Source organism: Chionomys nivalis, chromosome 3 (assembly GCF_950005125.1).
Source record: "Chionomys nivalis chromosome 3, mChiNiv1.1, whole genome shotgun sequence".
NCBI lineage: Eukaryota > Metazoa > Chordata > Mammalia > Rodentia > Cricetidae > Chionomys > Chionomys nivalis.
Window position 1 is genome coordinate 41,188,088 of NC_080088.1, and position 19,833 is coordinate 41,207,920.

Below are 19,833 nucleotides of genomic sequence, written 5' to 3' on the forward strand. Positions count from 1 at the left end.
GGGGGAAATCTTCTATTTATCATATTATGCAAATGCATAATTTTGACTATGTAATTAGAATCAGATGCATTATGGGAAGGGATGTGCAGAGTAGCAAAATGATTATATGGCATAATCTATCAGCCAAAAGAGAGAATCGCCCTCATTGCAATCCTGAGTAACTAAAGTCACCCTCCCTGAACCCCAGAAAAGAATCCCTGAAGAGTAATCTGGGCCTTGGGCATCTGTGTGAGCCTTTATTTCAGTTCTTTGAGTAGGAGTCCAAGAACCTGGCAACACCCAGCTCAGACCCTGACCCCTGGCAGTCACCGTATAGAAAAGTTGCATTCTGGAAAACGGTTCACTCAGTAAAAATGATCGTTTCTCGGTGGTTTTATGTAGTGTCATTGGGCTTTTTATGTACTGTCTCATTCTACAATGCATACATACTGCTCCATGATGGTTATATGGCGTCTAAGAGTCGTCTCATGTTTGCGTTCACTCTTGTGTTACAGGTTCGGTGTTTATGTTCCTCTCTGCTGTTTCCACCAAGATAGTAGAGCCCATCTTCTTCTCACAGACTATGTGGTTCAGCACCAGGCAGTAGAGGAAGGTGCTTCCAATGTGGGCAGTTTGGCCAAATCCAAAGATTTCCTCTCCTTATTGCTGGAGTCTCTGAAAGAACAGTTTAATAATGCCACGCCCATCCCCACCCACAGCTGCCCCCTATCTCCCGATCTCATTCGCAATGAAGTAGAATGCTTGAAAGCAGATTTCAACCACAGGATCAAGGAAGTTCTCTTCAACTCCCTCTTCAGTGCCTACTACGTTGCATTTCTCCCGCTGTGCTTTGTGAAGGTAAGCAGGTGGCCTGCTCTCTGGACTCCCTGGATTTGTGTGTCAATTACATAAGCTGGGTATTTCTTGTTTAATCCCCCTTTTCTCTGTCTCCCCTTTGGCAGCCTGGATGGTGGAGTTCGGCTGCATCTGGAGTGCACTAATACCGCTCCTGGTTGGCGGATAGGTATTTCCATATATGTGATGCACCCCATAGTAGCTCCCCCTTCCTTTCTTCCTTTCTTCCTTTTTTCTTTTCTTTTCTTTTTTTAATTTTTTTAAAAAGTTTCTGGGAAAAATAAAGAGTGAATTTACAATAGAATCGTTACATAGCAGTTTAAGAGAACCAAGATTTCAATGAAATTTAGCCTGCTGTGGTTGATACTAACAGGGTCATCTTGAATTTAACCTAACCTCTATCTAAAATCAATTTATTTTAATAGAAAAGATAAATGGTCTGGATATCACATGGGGCCCAAAGCTTTTGAGATGTTGTAGTGTCCTCCTCTCCCCATCAGAAGCACGCTGCAGCTGGACTGGCCCTTCAGAAGCACTCGGGGCTTCCAGGAGGAAACACAGAACATAATTCTCCCTCCCAGCCCTAACTCGCACAGCCAGAAAGTCAGGTTTTGGAGGACTGTGCTCCTGAAGTTTCTGCACGGACAGCAGGACAACCAGTGCATGTTGACTCAGTGGCATTTGTCTGCAGGGTGTATGTCCACAGCCTTCCCTGCCTCAGTTCACTGCCAGTGCATGGATCGTTTCTCTTTTGGTCTCTTCCAGAGTACCCAGTATTACGACATGCGCTGGTCATGTGAGCACCTCATTATGGTGTGGATCAATGCTTTTGTCATGCTCACCACGCAGCTGCTGCCCTCCAAATACTGTGATTTGCTACATAAATCAGCTGCTCACCTGGGCAAGTGGCAGAAGTTGGAACATGGGTTCTACAGCAATGCTCCACAGCACATGTGAGTAGGTTAGAGGGTAACCGTGTAACATTTCTCTTCATGATACTGGTCATGTTTATATGCTTTGTGTGTCATTCTCGTTGTCGCTTTAAACGTTTGTTTTTTGTTTATGTGTGTGCTTGTCATCATACTAAAAAGAATACAGGGCATTAACTCATTTCTACCACCATCACCAGCTCCTCGAATGGGTCCACATTTCAGCTGCCCAGCCACTCCAGAGTGCATTATACTCTGGATTTTCCTTTTAGTCTTTACCTTTTGCCCAAATGCAAGCATATTTGGGAATATATATATGTGTGTGTATTTTAACTGTAAGACATGAGGTTTGTCTTCTCATCTCCATTGCTGCAGCTGTGTAGCTGGAATTTGCTGCTTTTGACTTTTCTAATAAGTACAAATCTGGTCTAGTAATTTTTCTTGCCTATATTTCTTTCCTTTTTCTTCCTAATCTCTGTACTATTTATCTCCCTGTGTCTGATTGTGTGTCTTTATTAGTCGTTTCTGTGCATGGTTCAGAATGCCTAACTCCCAAATGCTTTCCTTCTGTCACTTCTGAGCATAACCGTCTCTCAGGCCTGGGCCATCTTCAAACATGGACCCTCTTCGCAAATTTCATCTACCAGTTTCCCTCTCATGAAATGGGACAGATTGAGGTGACCTTCCTTCCCCTCTCCCCCCTCAGAGTTCTCCCTTCAATTATCTGCCTTGATGTCTGATACAGATTAGCACAGGCCTTCAAGCCCAGGAACTGAAAGAAACCTGAATGTGGGCAAAGGACAGATTTCAATAACAGTTGAAAGCACAGTCCAGTCCTAGTACTGTACATCTTCAGGCTACTGGTGGCACGTGGCCATGAGGTGTATCATCACCTTAATGCTGGTAAGTGTGAGCAAGGCCGGTGGAACGTGTTCTCAACTGGGAACGCTTCAGGGTGCTAGAATAATTTTTATTTTTAACATCTAAACTGCTGTCCCAGTTCTTATCCTAGGAGACTAACATTTCCAAAATCAGGAAGTGATAAATTAACTTAGATTTAAGTGAAAAAAAAAAAAAGTTGAAGATTTTCATCCTTCTACAACTCCATTACATTGATGCTGGAAAGAAACAAGCTTTTCCTTCCCTAATTTCTTTTCCTTAGAGAAACCTCTGTAGAAATGAACCAAGAAGATGGTAAAGAGGAATGTCTGTGTACTAGTACCGTGTGTTCTGTGTTCTGCTGTATAGCTTCTCCCATCTGTGAGACATTTGAGTTACGTGATTAGCAAACAGATCCTGTGTGGCGTGTGTGACGCAGCAAATGTCTTCTTGCTTTTGTTGTCATCGGCTTTCACTTCTTGTTTGTATCCTCTCGCTGCTCACTTGGGATCCAGATGACTGTCCGCCCTCTTACACTTTGTTTTCTGGCCTGCTCACTCTCCCACGCCCGTAAGTCCTTCAACACCAAGTCAACTGTATCACTCGGTAGTTTCTCTGTACTGTATAACAATGTAGTCATCGTAACAAATCTTTTCTAACTCCTAAGAGCTTGGCTATGGAATTACTGTGTGTATGTTCAGAATGCAGGCAGATGAAGCCTTGAATGCTTAATCTGATTTCCATAGAAATATAGCTGGCCTTTCAAAACACTGTCTCCCCTAATTCTCAGTATCCTAACAGTGCATTTCTTTCTCCCATAGTTGGTCAGAAAACACAATATGGCCTCAAGGGGTGCTGGTGCGGCACAGCAGATGTCTATATAGAGCCATGGGACCTTACAACGTGGCAGTGCCTTCAGATGTATCCCATGCCCGCTTTTATGCAAGTACCACTTACTTATTTCTCAAGAGTAAACTTAAAATTGTTAGGAGGCCACTCTGTGTGTAAGCATCTAGCACAGTATGTAATACACTATAGGAAGTTGATACTGGCCCGTGACCTTGAGAAATGTCTTTGGAAAGGCAGCCTGAAATCCACATACCATTGCTCAAAACAAGGCAATTATGTGATTTCCTTTTTCACTTCATAGTTTAATTTGGTAGTGGTATGGTTTGGGGTATCCTTCAGAGATGTTGTATATGAGCCTGGCGTGGTGGCATATTGTATTCCCAGCACTTGGGAGGTGGAGACAGGAGGATCAAGAACTCAAGGTCAGTTTTGTCTATATTGATCCTGTCCAAGAACTAACGAGATCTGAGCATTAAAGTTAAAGTACTATTTAATGCAGTAATAATGGGGTCTTTTGAAGTGTTTACCTGAGTTTGAAAGAAAGAAGTTAAAAAAGTTAAAATTGAGGAGGAAAAAGCAGTAGGCTCTTATTAATTCAGCTCCTATCCCATTTGGACTTAACCTTGAGCTGAGCGCTTTTCTAGCAACTCCAGCTCTAGGAGTCAGAAGTCTCTGCTTCTAAAGAAAGGGCAGGGGCTGACCAGGGTGGGTGGGGGAAATGGATATGTAGAGGTGTGTGGTGTAGTGCCTTTGAATTCTGTTAGAAAATAGAGGTTTTAGTTTTTAAAAGTCTTTTTCCCCCCTTTTCCCTCCCAGTTCCTTGTAAGAGTACCACAGACTTTCTGGTTATGGAGGCTTTTGACGTCTAGGAACTGACATTAGGGCAAGATGCCTGGAAATAGCTGTGGGAGAGAAGAGCTTGAGGAGGGTGAGGGCCTTGAGAAGGAGACAACAGCCTTTCCTCTACGTGTGGGTTGCCTTAAGATGAGGAGTGCATCATGTCACAGCTCCATAAGCTTTGATTTCTCCATAAGTGTTTAATTCAGCCAGTGCAGTCTTGCATATTTGGGAATGAATTATTTTGACCAGTGCTGTCCCTTAAGCTATACCAATTAGATATTTTATTATAATTTTTTTGTTCATGTTGGACAGCTGGAAAACCAAGCCAAATTCATATAAGAAAGATGAACTAATTGCTGGTTTTGCAAAACCAAATAGGTCAATCACTACTTCTCAAAGGTGATCCTAGTGCTGTCTAGATTGTCATGTTGTAACAGTGATGGGGCCTCTTTTCTAGACTTCTGAGTCAATCCCTGGAGGAGCCCAGGAATTTAGAACTTCATATAAACCGCTCTGTGTACGTAGAAGGCAGCTCACACCAGTAATCCTATCCTTTGGGAAAGTAGAGACAGAAGGATCAGAGTTTCAAGGCCAGCCTTTGGCTACAGTGTGAAAAACCTCCAATAAATCAAACCTAATGAAACCTGTCCATTAGCAGTAGCTGTTACACTTTAAAACCTTTATGACCTGATCAGTTTCTAGGTTACTAGTACAGTTAACTACACTTTGCTGTAGAATTTGAAATGGCTTTTTTTAATGCTAACAAAGGGAAATGACTATTCTTAATCTTTCTACAACAGTAATTCTGAGCCATTTTATACATGGAGTTGCTGAATATGTTAATATGATTCAAGTTCAAGACTTCCTTTCCCCTGAAGACTGCCCAGAGAAGCTAAGTGTCCTTGAGAGCAGCCAAGGCAATTGAACTTCCATCCACATTAGTTGTTTTTAGATGACATACCAGTATAGACCACATCTGTCTTCATTTGAATGTAGGGCTCTGTGGGTTCATGTTATGTTACAATCTGTGTCTCCATATTCAGAGTACCTTTTTATTAATAAACTAGGATTAGCCCTGTAGAGTAAAAAATCTGATGAGGGAAAATAAGAAGTCCTGTTTTTAGTGTGGCTCTGATGCCTGTTCAGTCCCCATTTTTCTTCTTTGCATGCCTTTTCGAACCTGATTTTTCCATATTGGGGGAAGGAAAACATGCTCAGCAGACGTATACGAGGTAGAGAATTTCAGTCAGTGATCATAGTTGGCAAATGGTTTAAGGGAAGATTACGACACTGTTGTAGTTTGGCAAGGTGGCACGTACCTGTAATCCCGCACTCACAAGGCAAAGGGGAGAGGATGGCTAGTGTCAGCTGGCTTGGGCTACATAGAAACCCTGCAGAATTTAAGAAGCTGTCATACTGATATTTCAATTTGTTATACTTTTCTTTTTCCCCAGACTTGCCTAATATTGGTATTTATGCCTTACATTAGACCCTAAGATCCTAAGCTAAGAATGATTAACAATACATTTTTTTTTTTTTTTTGGTTTTCGAGACAGGGTTTCTCTGTGGCTTTGGAGCCTGTCCTGGAACTAGCTCTGTAGACCAGGCTGGTCTCGAACTCACAGAGATCCGCCTGCCTCTGCCTCCCAAGTGCTGGGATTAAAGGCGTGCGCCACCATCGCCCGGCTTAACAATACATTTTTGAGTAGTTATATTGCTACTACATTGCAATTTTTAATTTTTGAGTCTGGTACAAATTCTAAAATTATTTCCATGTGGTCTTTTTACCAATCTGGTCTTAGATAAATATGCTTTGGAATGTCTTAGATAAAATAACATCACGATACCATGTTAGAAAAAAATCATATTGGGCATAGTCGTCTCTTACATTTTAGAGGCATTGCAGTAGAATTTATTTCATAGTTGATGAGGAAAAAGGAGAAAGGTTTCAGATCTCAGAAATGGTGACACTGAATATGCAGATGTGCTTGATATTGGTTATGTGAACTTAGAACTATGAAGCAGTTTTAGGAAAATGAATTCAGTAATTTCAGTTTTTCCATGATACAACAATTTGTTTCCTACAGTTCCTGTTTCATCGCCCGTTAAGGCTGCTGAACCTGCTCATCTTCATCGAGGGCAGTGTCGTCTCCTACCAGCTCTATTCCTTGCTGCGGTCAGAGAAGTGGAACCACACACTCTCCATGGCGCTCATCCTTTTCTGCAACTACTATGTTCTGTTTAAGCTCCTCCGGGACAGAATCGTCTTAGGCAGGGCGTACTCCTACCCCCTCAACAGTTACGAACTCAAGGCAAATTAAGCTGCCTCTCAACACGAGGGAGAACTGAGATAAAAATATTTTCATACGATCTATTTTTTTCTTGCGATTTTTATAAATATTTAAGATATTTTATATTTTGTATACTATTATGTTTTGAAAGTTGGGAAGGGCAAGGGATATTAAATGTATCCATAAACAAGGTGATGTTATCTTTCATGTGTTAGTATATTTGAATATTATACATGGGAGGTCGCCCTTTCAGTAAAAGGTTAACCTGTTTGTCTGGCTCTGGAGTAGCATTCACTTAGAAACATATCTTGCATATCTCTTGACACGGTGTCTTAGGTGTGTCTGTTGTCTCTCCAGTCTTTCCTTAGCTTTCGTTCCTTCCCTGGCCCTAGTAATTGCTGTAAAAAAAAAGAGATGGATGGGGTTGCCTTCCAGCACCCAGTGCCCTCTAATTTACATGCTAATAGTGCTGAGGTAATTTCAGCAAGCTGGGTTCAAATCTTGGGTCAGGTGCTCTTTGTTGCCTACTGGGAGGAGACCATCCTAAGTTCGTCTTTGCTGACCTGTTCTTGTGATACTTCTGATTCATTTCACCTGGTGTTCTGGGGTTTGCTGTCACTTTCATGGCTTTTGCTTTCAAAGATTTCCATTTTACTCTTAGTTATATATGTAATAGTGCTTTTCAAAGACAGGAAGTGTGTAGTGTGCCCACGTTCATGAAGAAGATGTGAAGCTGGATCCCAGGGAGAGGATGAGTGGAAACGCGGGTCTCTAGAGTGTGAGGAGATTGAAAACCCTCAACCAGTGGGGAGGATGGGCAAGCCCTCGGCAGAAACAGCCTTAGGTGCAGTCTCGCTGCTACCTCTTTATAGTAGCGCTGTGCTTGGAGTTCTCGGGAAGGAAAAATAGGAGAAGTTGCTATTCTGTCCTCAGAATTTGACCTGTATCCAAAACTGGTGTTTTAAATTTCATACGCAAAGGCTGCAGATCAGCTCCGTGGCACTGTGCTTGTTTCATATGCACAGGGCTCTTCATTCCTCAGCATTACAAAGAGAAGTAAATAAATTCCATACTTTAGAACCTTCATATTTGTGCATTAACCCTTTAGGACACCACTGTCCTTGCTGTGAGAGTTATGTGCTTACAGCTTCTTGTTTTAGAGAAGAAATAGAGCTGGGCTTACCTGCTTAGACTTTGAAGCTTTGGATGACCCAGATGGGACTTACTAAACAAAAAACAACCTGATAGTTCAAAAACTTAGCTCTGCAAACAGTCCTTGAAGAAGGATTCTCAAAAGGAAGCATATTCTAGGAATAGGTCTGTGCACTGCCCACCATGTTGCAGCTAGCCAAGGCTTTCTTAGTTTGATGTGGATGCTGCTCTTAACATTTGAGTATCTGACAACCAGTCTGCTAGCATTCAGCAGATGAGTGTTGTTCTCCAGGTGTCCTAGGTGTCCTCTAGGCATTGGGCTGTAGGAAAGGCAGGCGCTCATCCTGAGGGCGTGTGCTGAGCCCTATAGTCAGCAAGACTGTAGTCCTTCTGGCGGTAGTGATGAGTGCAGTAGAGACGGAAGTCAACACCAGGGAACAGGAAGTGGCACCTGTTGACGGCTTCTTTTAAAGAGGAAAGCGGGACTTAATTTGGAAAGCTATAGAATGGCTGAAGTGGCTCACGACCACCAGCTGTTAGAAGGCGTCTCTAAGGAATGCTTTTGTTTTCTTTCCTTTTAGAAAAGGTCTTGCTCTCACAGCCCTTCTGTATTGGTCTCTGGAATGGTAAATTACAGGTGTGTATCACCATCTCTGAGGAGACACCCCTTTCTTCCTCCCTCCTTCCTTCTCTCCCTCCCTTTATTTCTCTCCCTTCCTCCACCCCCCTCCCCCCCCAGCAGGGTTTCTCTACGTAGCCCTAACTATCCTGGAACTCTTTTTGTAGATCAGGCTGGTCTTGGACTCAGATCGCCTGTCTCTGCCTGCCGAGTGCTGGGATTAAAGGCGTGCACCATGCCTGGCTGAGATTAAAGGAAGAATCTTGTGGTCCAGGCTGGCCCTGGGCTTGTGCTGCTCGTATCTGAGTCTCCACAGTAGTGGTGTGCATTACCATATTCCTTTCAGGGCTGATGTATAATTCTGTGTCTGGAGGCCAGAGGCATTGGATCTCCTGGAGCTGGAATTACGGGTGGTTGTGAGCTATCTGATGTGGGTACTTGGGACTGAGCTCAGGTCCCCTGGAAGAGCAGTAATTTCTCTTCACTGCTGAGCCGTCTCTCTAGACCTTTAAAATACTTTCAAAAGTGATTTTGTCAGCCAGGCGGTGGTGGTGCACGCTTTTAGTCCCAGCATTTAGGGGGCAGAAGCAGGCGGATCTCTGTGAGTTCCAGGCTAGCCTGGTCTGCAGAGTGAGCTCTAGGACAGCCAGGCTGTTACACAGAGAAACCCTGTCTCAGGAAAAGGAAAATTATTTAGTTTGTGAGTGTGTCTTTGGAAGGCAGATGATAATTTTGGGGAGTTCTCTCCTAACTTTACATGGATCCATGTGTTGCAATCAGGTGTCAGGCTTGTGTGGAAATGCCTTCATCTCCTGAGCCATCTCACAGCCTTCGCATCTGATTTCTCAGCAAAAGTCAGACACAGCAAGATAAAGCTATAGTGAAGATACAGCTGACAGTCTGCCGGAGTTGAACTCGGGTTGTCTGGCCTGGTAGCAAAGCCTTATCCACTAAGCCATCCAGCAAACCCAAAAACTTCATTTTGTAGCAGCAAGAGCATTGACTTTATGGGGAATCACTTTGTACAGTGGAGGAAGAAGAAAAGGAAAGCAGAGTATATTAGCTTTCTTGCCATTTAAAGTGGTTCAGCTAAATATAACTGAGGATCGGAAGGCAGGGAAGCTGCCATCTAGCTTTGCTTTCCTTGGAATCTAGTTTTCCTTTTCTTGGCTGACAGTTTAGCTAGGTCTTGTGGCACATGCCTGTAATCTCAGCACTCAGGAACCTGATGGAGGAGGACTATAGTTTGAGGTCAGCTAAGGGTGCGTAATAAGACTCTTGTGTCTCAGCAGCAACAACAAAAGGTCCCAAGTTGGTTCTTGGGTACAGAAACAGTTGAGATAATTAGAGAAGATGGGCCTTTTAAAAAACAACTTAATGTGAGTCTTTTGTTCGCATGTATGTCTGCAGTGTGTCATCTGATACCCATGGAAGCCAGAACAGGGTGTTGGATCCCCTAGGAACTGAGTTATAGATTCTTATGAGCCCCCATATGGGCTGGGAATCAAACTTGGGTTTTCTGGAAGAACCCCCATGTTCTTCTCTGCAGAAGAGAAGATCTGATCTGTCTCTCCAGCCCCCTAGACTCGTCTTATAAACAGGATTCTGCCTCTGTTGAGAGCTGGTTTGGCTGAATTCTAAAGGTGTGGAACAAGAAGAGCAGATAGGTACCAGGCAGGTTGACTGGACGTCATAAAGCCATGTGTGGAGGTGTATACCTGTCATCCCGGTACTCAGGAGTCTGAGGCTGTCTTCAGATTTGATAATAGTGCTGTTAGAATGGTGGGTCAAGTATTAGCAGTCTTCCACAAATGAAATAGAGAAACAAGAACAGAAAGAAGGTTCCAGAGAGTAAAGACAGGAGTTTAGGATAACAAAATACGGAGTATGAAATGATGTATGTATAACCCTAGAAGCACATAGAAGTCATCAGAGAGCAAGGTAGTTCAGTGGTAAAGGCACTTGCCATCAAGCCTGACAGCCGGAGTTCAATTCCTGGAATCTGGAAAAAACTTTCAGACCTGTAGCTTGTCCTCTGACCTCCACATGTGCACTTTGGCACTTGACACACACACACAGAGACACAATTCTAAGTGAGTAAAAATAAAGAACTGTAAACATAGGCCTTTGAAGGAAGCCCATGATCTCTGATACTGAGGAACTGGAGGCAGGAGGGTCAAAATCCAAGGCCTAGTTAACCATAGAGTAAATTTGAGACTAGTCTGAAAACCCTGTCTCAAAATCAGAAGCCAAGAGTACAGGGTTGGGGAGTGGTGAAATGGCGTAGGGGTGCAAGGTTGGGGAGTGGTGAGATGGCGTAGGGGTGCAAGGTTGGGGAGTGGTGAGATGGCGTAGGGGTGCAAGGTTGGGGAGTGGTGAGATGGCGTAGGTAAAGCACTTGCTGTCAGTGTGGACTCTGCTTTTGGTTCCTGGCCCTTGTGGAAGGAACTGACTGAAAATTGCCTTCTGCTCTCCACATACGCCTCAACCCCATCATGTTCACACACGTGATAAATGTCATTTTGAAAAATGGATGCAGGGCTAGAGAGGTGGCCCAGCCGTTAGGAGCACTTATTCTTGAAGAGGACCTGGATTTGGTTCACAGCACCCACATGGTGCCTCACAACCACCTGTAACTCCAGTTCTAGAGGGCCTGGTACCTTCTGAGCTCTATTGGTAACAAGTACACTTGCAGGCAAAAGACACACATAATAGAAAATTTGAGGACTAGAGAGATAGGTAAGTCCGGTAAAGTGGTTGCCCGGCATATATGAGGGCTTAGTAATACCAAGTAAGAAGAACCATGTATTGCACGGGTGTTGGTAAGTTTCCCTTGAGAACAAAATTCTTCCAGGTGCTGATGGGATACGTGGTAGTAGGAAGTGGAGCCTGGTGCTAAATCTAGGATATTTGGCACGTTGACTGTATCACACCTGAAAAAGTTGAAATAGTTGGGACCATACATTCTGATAGGGCTTTTGTGGGGGACAGGGAGGAGCAATGGTGCAGGAGCAGAGAAGTCTGGTGGAGTAGAAGTATCCTCAGAGTCAGGAAGTGAACAGTTGAGAGAGTAGTCTAAATGTTCCTTTCACACCCCAATTCCCGTGTGTGTGTGTGTGTGTGTGTGTGTGTGGTGATAAATGCTAGGATAGTGAACGTACACTGGATGACCGATGACCGCTCAGTCCTCAGGGTGGGGTCTGGCTCAGTGGACAAACCCCTTGCTGTGCAAGTTCAGATCCCCAGCACCCACAGAAAAGCTGTGCAGGTGTGGCAAGTTTATCTTTAATCCCAGTCCTTGGCAGGGGAGATAGAGTATCCCAAGGGCAAGCCAGCTAGACTAGCCTACTGAGCAAGCTCCAAGCTTGGTGAGAGTCCACCTTAGGAAATAACACGGAGAGCGACTGCAGATGACATCGTCCATCAGTCTCTGGTCTCCGCACACTTCGAACAAATCAGTGTCCACCCCCAAAACAAAAGCCCACAACTGATTCAAGTTATAAGGAACCCGAGCCTGCACCTACGCAGAGGGTTCATAGCTCTGTTTAAGCTACAGAGTTTCAAGGAGTTGACTGTCTTTTTGTTGTTGTTGTTGTTACAGCTTGTACTTGGTACAGGATGTCAATTTATCCTGGGTGTTTGGTTAAATGACTGTGGTAAGAGAGTGAAGTTGCAAACAGTTGATTAGCAAAAACAAGCTAATGGAAGTCAGGCATGGTGACGCGTGCATGTAATCTTGACACTTGGGAGGCTGAAGCAAGACTGCTGCAGGTCCAAGACCAGACTGGACTACATAGCTTCAGGCCAGTTGGATCCAGAGAGTGAGACCCCATCATAAGTTTCTCTCCCCACGACCGCATTTATGTGTATGGGTGTTTGGCCTGCGTGTGTGTTTATACCCCATGTGTGTGCATGGTGAAAACCAGAAGAGGGGAGGAATCTCCTAGAACTGGGATTAGAGAAGGTTGTGAGCCAACAGCTGGGTGCTGGGAATCCACTCAGGTCCTCCAGAAGGACAGCCAGTGCTCAGCTGCTGAACCATCTCTCTAGCAGCCCCTCTCATCAACTGTTCTTGAAAGCAAACCCAAAATTTATGGAAGGTTTGTGAAATCTGACCTTGATGTCACACAACAAACTAGCAATGTGAGCATGACACCTTGTGATTTATGTCCGTGTGTTGATTTTGGTGACCCCCATGTCCTCTAACCAATAGTCCACCCCAAGAATTATATTTTATATGATTTATTAGAGTACATTTTAAAGCATAACAATCTCTTAATTATACTTAAATTTCTCTATGGGTATGTTTAATATATTTTTTAATGAATAGAAAACATTTTGATTATATCTTTGGAAACACTTGTAGAGTTCAAAAACAGCTTGCAATCGATCATATGGCTGCCAGTAGGGTCCTTTGAAAAAAGTGCTTTGCTTTGCAGAATTTTAAGCCAGAAAGTACAGCGGCACTATGTCGATTCAAAGCATCGGGGTTCATGGCTTCTTACATTAGCTACCTCCTTTTACCCACATTGAGAACCCAGCCCTGCGTTGCTCACGTACCCCAACCTAAGTGATCTCTGTGTGTGTCAATCATTTTGCACTTCCTGAACTGGCGTGGTCTCAGCCAGTCGCCCTCTGCCGTCTCCCCCTCCTTTTGTTATTTTCTCCTTCCACCACTGTTTGGCTAGGAAAGGAGGGTTCATTCTTTGTAATTACACACTCTGAGCTGACCTGCCTCTTTGAAATGCCTGAAAATACTCTTGGCCAGCAAACCCCAAGATGCATGCTGTCATCAAGCAGGACCAGCGTGATAGAAGGTAGTCCTAATTTATGGAAGTAGGAATTGGGCTTACTAGAAACTTCTTCCATCCCAGTCCGAGACAAACAATCTTACAGTCTCGAGAGGATTCCCGCTCCCCCCCCCCATTTTCGAGACAGGGTTTCTCTGTAGTTTTGGCACCTATCCTGGAACTAGCTTTTGTAGACCAGGCTGGCCTCTGTCTCCCAAGTGCTGGGATTAAAGTCGTGAGCCACCACTACCTGGCTTTCCAGGCCTTCTTAATCAACAGTTCGTCTTGGGCCTATCTGTGATTTTATCAACTGCAGAAATTGACTTTTTTTTTTTTGATGATCAAAGTCTCTGAAATCCTTTCTTATGGTGTGTGGGATCGGAGCCTACTTGGTTTATAAGTAGACATCCAACAGGTAGACCTTACAGCCAACAAGGGCCGTGCAAACCATCAGAAATACTTAGTAGCTCATTTTCACTTTGATCTTTAAAAACAGAGTTCTCAACACCCAAGTGTCTTACTGGTACATTTTATTGGATTTGCAATTCTGATTAACTAGATTATTTGAAATTAGTAGGTCATTTGATACTGTTACCATCCCTACTGAAAGGTGCTAGTCCCGCTTTCTGCCTTCTCTTGGCATCTAGTGGTTCTCACCCTGCTCCCAGTTGTTTCGGGCTCTTGGATTGCCAGCGTCCCTCCTCTTCGTCCGACTCCTCAGCAGTGGGGGAGTGCCAAGGTCACTAGTGCCCTCTCACCAGCTTGATGAGGATGCTGACAGTGACATTTTTAGTGTCTCCAGAGTCCAGAATTTTATCTTGGGTACAATTTTGAATTTTAAGGCTTATGTTAAGCCAGTGGTGTACTTCATTATGACATCTTGGTCAGATCTCTTCATATTCTAAGAGTAAAGAACAAAAATTCAATGGTCTTTCTCCACTCTATTTTGGCAAAAAAGGGGGGGGGGACATCTTGGGAGGACTGTTTTGTAAATAAATATGGATCATTGACTTAAGCAACAGTAATATGTCAAAAAAAAAAGGGTACATGTAAGCATTTTGCTTGAACTTCAGTCTTGAAAATGAGCTACCCTGGGTTGGGGACTGGCAGTTGCTCCGAAGAGTGACTCCTGCTCTTTTTGGCATAATAGCAGTTCTGACAGCAATGCTACTTCACTGGATGGAAGCAAGTACTCTGATTGCCATTCTGCCCCCGGTGGTGGCCAAATGGTGACCCGGGGCATCTTGAGGAAAAAGTTCTTTGCCATGGAATGAGTTTCATCAATGCAGGCTTATCCAGCCCACAAAATGTATAAATATGTATGTGACAGTTGATAGCTGTAAGACCGTCAAAAAAGGACCACTTCAGAAACAGGACTCTGAGATGGGAAAACCCCAAACCCTTCTGGAGTTGACTGGCTAAGAAAACTTGAAGTAAGGAAGATTTCCAAATAAGTATCAGAGGGTCATGGGGACACGCACATGCCCATCCTTCTGAAGGTGGTGTAGCAAATGAATGGTATCTAAAGGAGCGTGGCAATCATTTTAGGAACCCGCCCTCGGGATTGAAGTCATTTGTTAGTGTACAGATGACGGCTTTTCTGTCTACCTGCCAGTACAAATACATCCTAGACATATCAGAAAATTTAAAACAGTAATTAATTAGTTTCAGTGTTCCGGTGCCTGGCTCTCTCCCTCTCACGTCCCACTGGAACGAGTCTTTGCTAAGGCGTTACCATGAGTGTGCTGAGCCTGGCTCAGAGCTTGCTAAGGCAGGGATGCGTTTTCAGGTCTTCAGAACACGGCCTTTCTCATCTCTCCACACCATGTTTCTTCACCTTTTATGACTAGGGGGACTGCTGTGTCCTAAGACTTCTCGTGGGTTGACATCTCATGGCTGTTGGTCCAGTGGTTTCCTCGCCTACCGAGAAAGCAAAGGCTGAAGACCTAGTAACTGCTCCTGCGCTCCCTCACGGGGGCTCACTCTCATTAGCTGACTTACTAGTTAGCCTTGGCCCAGGCCCTACTTAAAGGGCTAGGTCAGGACTTCAGATCCTTAAGGTTAACGAGGGAGAAAAGGAGGGCATAACATCTGTGCTGCGGCTTCCACAGTTCCACTGGAGATGACTTCAGCTGAGCCCTACCCAGTCCAGTCCAGTACTGACTGGGGTCAGCGCGCGGGTGCTGCTAGTCTTTCTCTAAACTGAGCTTCTGGACAGAGCTCAGCCAGGCTGGAGTCTGAAAAGTGCCCCATTAAGCGTTCTAATGGAAGCACCAGGTATCTTCCAGCAGGTGTAAGGAACACCAGATTGGTTTACTGCATCTGTTTGTTTCCAGACAATGTCAAAGAGCAAGTCTGCATGCTCAGGTGGATGGTGAAGGGGAATTAAGACAGAGAGAGGTGTCTCAAATCTGCCCTTGAGTGAGAGAAGGAGAAAGGAAGGGAGCCACTGGCTAAAGGCAACGCCCCTTTGAGGACCATGAATGACAGTGACAGCCACTGCTGGGGCGCCTCATTGCCCCCTCTCCTGTCATGCCGGGTCCAGACAGCTTAGTGATGGATGGTCAAGCTGAGCTAGAATTTTCTCCCTGATGCCTGGCCAACTTAGACACATCAGGGCCCTATGAAGTTGTGCCTTTCTTTGAGGCTTTTCCTTATGACATGTGGCATTTGGATTCTGGTACTATTAAGAAAGCAGATACGTCACTCCTGCAGACCTATATGACTTTCCTCTCCCATACTATATGACTTGCAGTCCTCAGTCGCCTTAACTGCTGGATTTGTTCATCAGAGTTCAGCCCAGGGCAGGTGGAGGGAGTCACAAAGCCAGCACCAGGAAGCGTTTGTGGGTGGTGCCAATCTGGGGCTCTGCTCTTGAGTACTGATTGTGACTTTCTCTGTGGTTCATGGATCACCTCAGACAGGTTTGCAGCAATCCCAGGGAGAGAGCGCAAGAAAGTTCCCCCACCTGGATACCTTAAGTGCATGTTAGTTTGTATTTTCAGATCTGCTTCTACTTGGGGGTAATACATTTTTACAGAGCTTACGGAAAACTGGTCTAAAAGAACACATGCTTTAAAGAACCTAACAAAGCACGAAGAAGCCTTCAGTGGAAACAGGGATATTTTTCTGACTCAGGCAAAGGATTGTTCTTTCTTTCAAGGGATACTAACACAGCCAGCTCTGAACAGTAACAGACAGTGGTGATAGAGAAATGCTGTGACTCACAGACGACCCCCAATTTCCACTGGAGGCGAGCATTCCATCCGCTTCCCTTGCCTAACCTTCCCAACTTGCTCCTGTGGACTTACTTAAATCTGACTTTTTGGTCCTTGTCTTGACCATTCTTCTGACAAATGGACTCATGCATGGTCAAAGACAGAGAGAGACAGGGGAAGTGGGAGATGGGGGTGGTCAGAGGCCAAAATAAGCCTCCATTTAGATAACTTGTGCCTGGAAAAATGGCCAGTTGGTCCTATAATAACCTCCAGATGAACCTGACGTTTTTGCAGACGCCATCGGGCCAACTGGTCTCATTCTATTTGCCTCCCACTTCTTCCATCCAGAATCACGGATCTCCGCTGGGGCTGGTAAAAACAACTTGTTGACGTCTCTAGTCTCTGGCCATTCTTAGGGATGGTCATCTTATTCCTAAGCGTAACCCCTTCCGCTGTGACCCACGTGTTTTCCGCCAACTCTCCACAGAGAAGGCCAGGGGAGACTGTCTGAGTGGGGCTTCTGATGGGGGACAGCAGGACCTTGGAATCTATCATTGTGGATGAGGAGGGTAGGTGGTCCATGATGGGGAATAAGATTAGGCTCTGAGGTCTTCCTGGCCTTGACCTGTGGAAAGACTTAGGACCCGCAGACGCTCGCTCCAGTTTCGAAGAAAGAAGGTTCTCCCCTGATGGTTCTGTCTCTGATGTGCGTTTCCTGCATGGCACCATCGCATCCTGTGTGGAGAGCAGACTGGAGGCCCCTGGTTCCGGAGAGCAGAAGGATCCCTCGCACGCACAGGATGCAGGGCTGTCCTTCCTCTGGGATGCAAAGGCTCCTGTCTCTTGCTTTGGTTGCTGCTCTTCCTCTGGGCTCTCCAGGGAGGAGGGGGAATCATCTTTGGTGAGTTTCTGAGGGGTCTCAGTGGTTGAAACAGGCTCTTCCTGCTTCTTCTCTAGAGGCTGAGTACCCCCTTCCCCTGTGTTCTGAGAGGGCAGGGGCTGTGGGATCTGCGTGTACTGAATCTTGGGTGGGATCACAGGGACAGCCTTGGCCTGACACATTTTGATCATGAAGGAGGTTCTTACAGCTGACACGCTCACAGGAGCTGAGTTCCGACGGCCTGTCAGAGCATGGGCAACAATGTTCAGGTCCTGAGTGTCCTGGGGGTTCCAGGGGGCTGCTTGACAGTGAGAGGAGGTCACCCAGGAAACCTTGGCGTCTCCTAGTTCAGAGAGTTCTATGCCAGGTGAACTAAATGAAGCCCCGTTCTCAAGTCGGAAGAGGTCAGCGATGGGCGTGGCAGAGTCCAAGTTGAGGGAGGAAGGCCTGTGTTTCCCTTTGGAAGGTACATACTCAGTGCTCTTAAGCTGTAGCTTTAGGGGGTGCTCCCCAGGCAAGGTGCTGTCTGGAGCCGTAGGTGAACGTTCTGTGCTGCTCTCAGGCCCGGGGACATGACTGTGTTCCATCTGACGGTTGCTGAGTCCTTGCTCTGATTCCTGCTCCTTTCCCTCTTCCAGACTGCTGAAGTTGGTTTCCACTGGTTTGGGCGGTACACCAGACAGTCCCTTCTGGCTGGGAAGAGCCTCTAACCCTTTCAGGCCAGAGAACTCTCTGAAGGCTTTCAGGGCTTTTTCCTCCCACCCAGCAATCTTGCTCCTGGCCATGGGGGGCTGCAGAGACTCATAATTCCTCTCCGTTTCAAGGTCGGCACAGCTGCTGGAGAAGGAAATCTCGAGAGTCCAGTGACTCTGACCAGTGCTTTTGCTATCCAGCGAGCGGCTCTGGCGAAGGCTGGGCCTGTGGCAAAGTCTCCTCTCCAGTCGGTGGGCCTGGGCGCACTGCACCTGCGACTCCTGCACTTCTTTCAGGGTGGGAGAATGAAGGGGACTGGTCACCCACTGGGGCTCCTCCCAGGGTTCTACCATCTCCAGGCCGTGCTGAGCAGTGTCTGTCCCCGTGTCGTCGTCATCACAGTCTGAAGGCTCCTGTGCTGCGTGGGGTGCATCCCCCTCTTCTGGAGGGGAGACTTCGACCTCCTGTGCTGGGCTCGGAACAGCGCACTTGGCGTTTTGCTTCTCGTTGGAGCTGGCAACGGCCTCTTCTCTCTGACAGAGGCTAGGGACGCCAGGATTGTCTCTGGGTTTTGGCTGCTCTGTGTAGGCATCTGTCCTGGAATCCACGGATGATTTGTCTCTGTCAGGGTTTTCCTTTGACAGCAAGACTCGAGGCTCCTCCTCCAGAGGTGTTGGAGGGGGAGGAGCAGGAGGAAGTGGAGGAGAGAGATTTCTTGGGCCTCCTGTGTCTGTCCTAGCTGGAGAAGACACCTTCTCAAACAGAAGTAATTGCAGAGGTGCCAGACCGGCTGGGTCCGGGCTGAGCACCTGCTCAGACTCTGACCCAGGGATGCTGCCAACTGGCTCCAATTTCTCTCTATTGGCGAGGATGGCAGCCTCCTGTGTGTTCTGATTGGCTGAGTCCCTTGTCCACACTTGCAGAGGTGTAGAGCTACAGGGCGAACTCACAGAGGCCTCTGGGAAGGGAAATGGGGCTGGATCTGTCTCAGTTATTGGACTTCTCTTCTGATCAGGGGGTGGCAAAGAGGAGAGCTCCTCCTCTGATTCAATGATTTTCAGTTCCTGTTGAATCTCAGGCCAGATCAGGGTGTGAGCTAGGTCATCTTCATCCTGAAAAACAAGAGGACCCTGGTTACTTTGGAGTCCAGAACTCTGGGGACTGATGTCTGCCAAGTGTATTCCAGCCAGTGAAGGAGGCAGCCCCAGCCATAACCGTGGGTGTCTGGAAGAGGTTGTGTCTTCCTGTTTAACCTTTTCAACGTCCTAAGATGATACCAGGTATAGGCTTGTTAAATAGATTAAACAAATGACCTGAATCATACCATAGATTGGGATGGAAATCCAGCCCTGTCCACAGAGGAACTCAGTCTGCCGCTGACCCTCCTCAGTCAGTTCTTAGCACACTCAGGTGCTTAGCCCAGCAAGTGCTCCATCACTGAGCTATGTCCCCAGCCTCCCACTGTAGTGCATTCCTTGCCTTTATCATATCAAAATGCAATTCTCTTGTAAGGAGAAGCATCTCAGGGAGGTCCCCCCGCCCAATAGAGGTGTGCGTCATTCTGCGAGATATGCCTCTGACCTTTCATCTCTTCACCCGGCTCTGGGTCTAGAGTACTGAGGGTTAAATCCAGGGTCTCGACATGTGCTTTTCCCTCCCTCCATCTTCCTTCCTTCCTTCCTTCCTTCCTTCCTTCCTTCCTTCCTTCCTTCCTTCCTTCCTTCCTGTCTCTCTCTCTTTCTTTTCTTTTTTCTTCTTTTTTGGTTTTTGGAGACAGGGTTTCTCTGTGTAGCTTTGGAGCCTGTCCTGGAACTCACTTTGTAGACCAAGCTGGCCTCGGACTCATAGAGATCTGCCTG

At 46.0% G+C, this 19,833-nt stretch overlaps 2 protein-coding genes across 2 annotated transcripts in view; one reads left to right on the plus strand and one right to left on the minus strand.

Moving 5' to 3' along the window:
* Positions 1-6,881, plus strand: part of Tmem39a (transmembrane protein 39A) — a 29,721-nt gene extending 22,840 nt beyond the window's left edge. The window contains exons 6-9 of the mRNA XM_057766157.1: positions 495-837; positions 1,600-1,787; positions 3,464-3,584; positions 6,419-6,881. Coding sequence (XP_057622140.1) covers positions 495-837; positions 1,600-1,787; positions 3,464-3,584; positions 6,419-6,652 — 886 coding nt within the window. The 3' untranslated portion in view covers positions 6,653-6,881. The remainder of the gene's footprint in view (positions 1-494; positions 838-1,599; positions 1,788-3,463; positions 3,585-6,418) is intronic.
* Positions 6,882-14,143: 7,262 nt separating this feature from the next.
* Positions 14,144-19,833, minus strand: part of Arhgap31 (Rho GTPase activating protein 31) — a 110,601-nt gene continuing 104,911 nt past the window's right edge. The window contains exon 12 of the mRNA XM_057764275.1: positions 14,144-19,086. Within this exon, the coding sequence (XP_057620258.1) occupies positions 16,717-19,086 (2,370 nt within the window). The 3' untranslated portion in view covers positions 14,144-16,716. The remainder of the gene's footprint in view (positions 19,087-19,833) is intronic.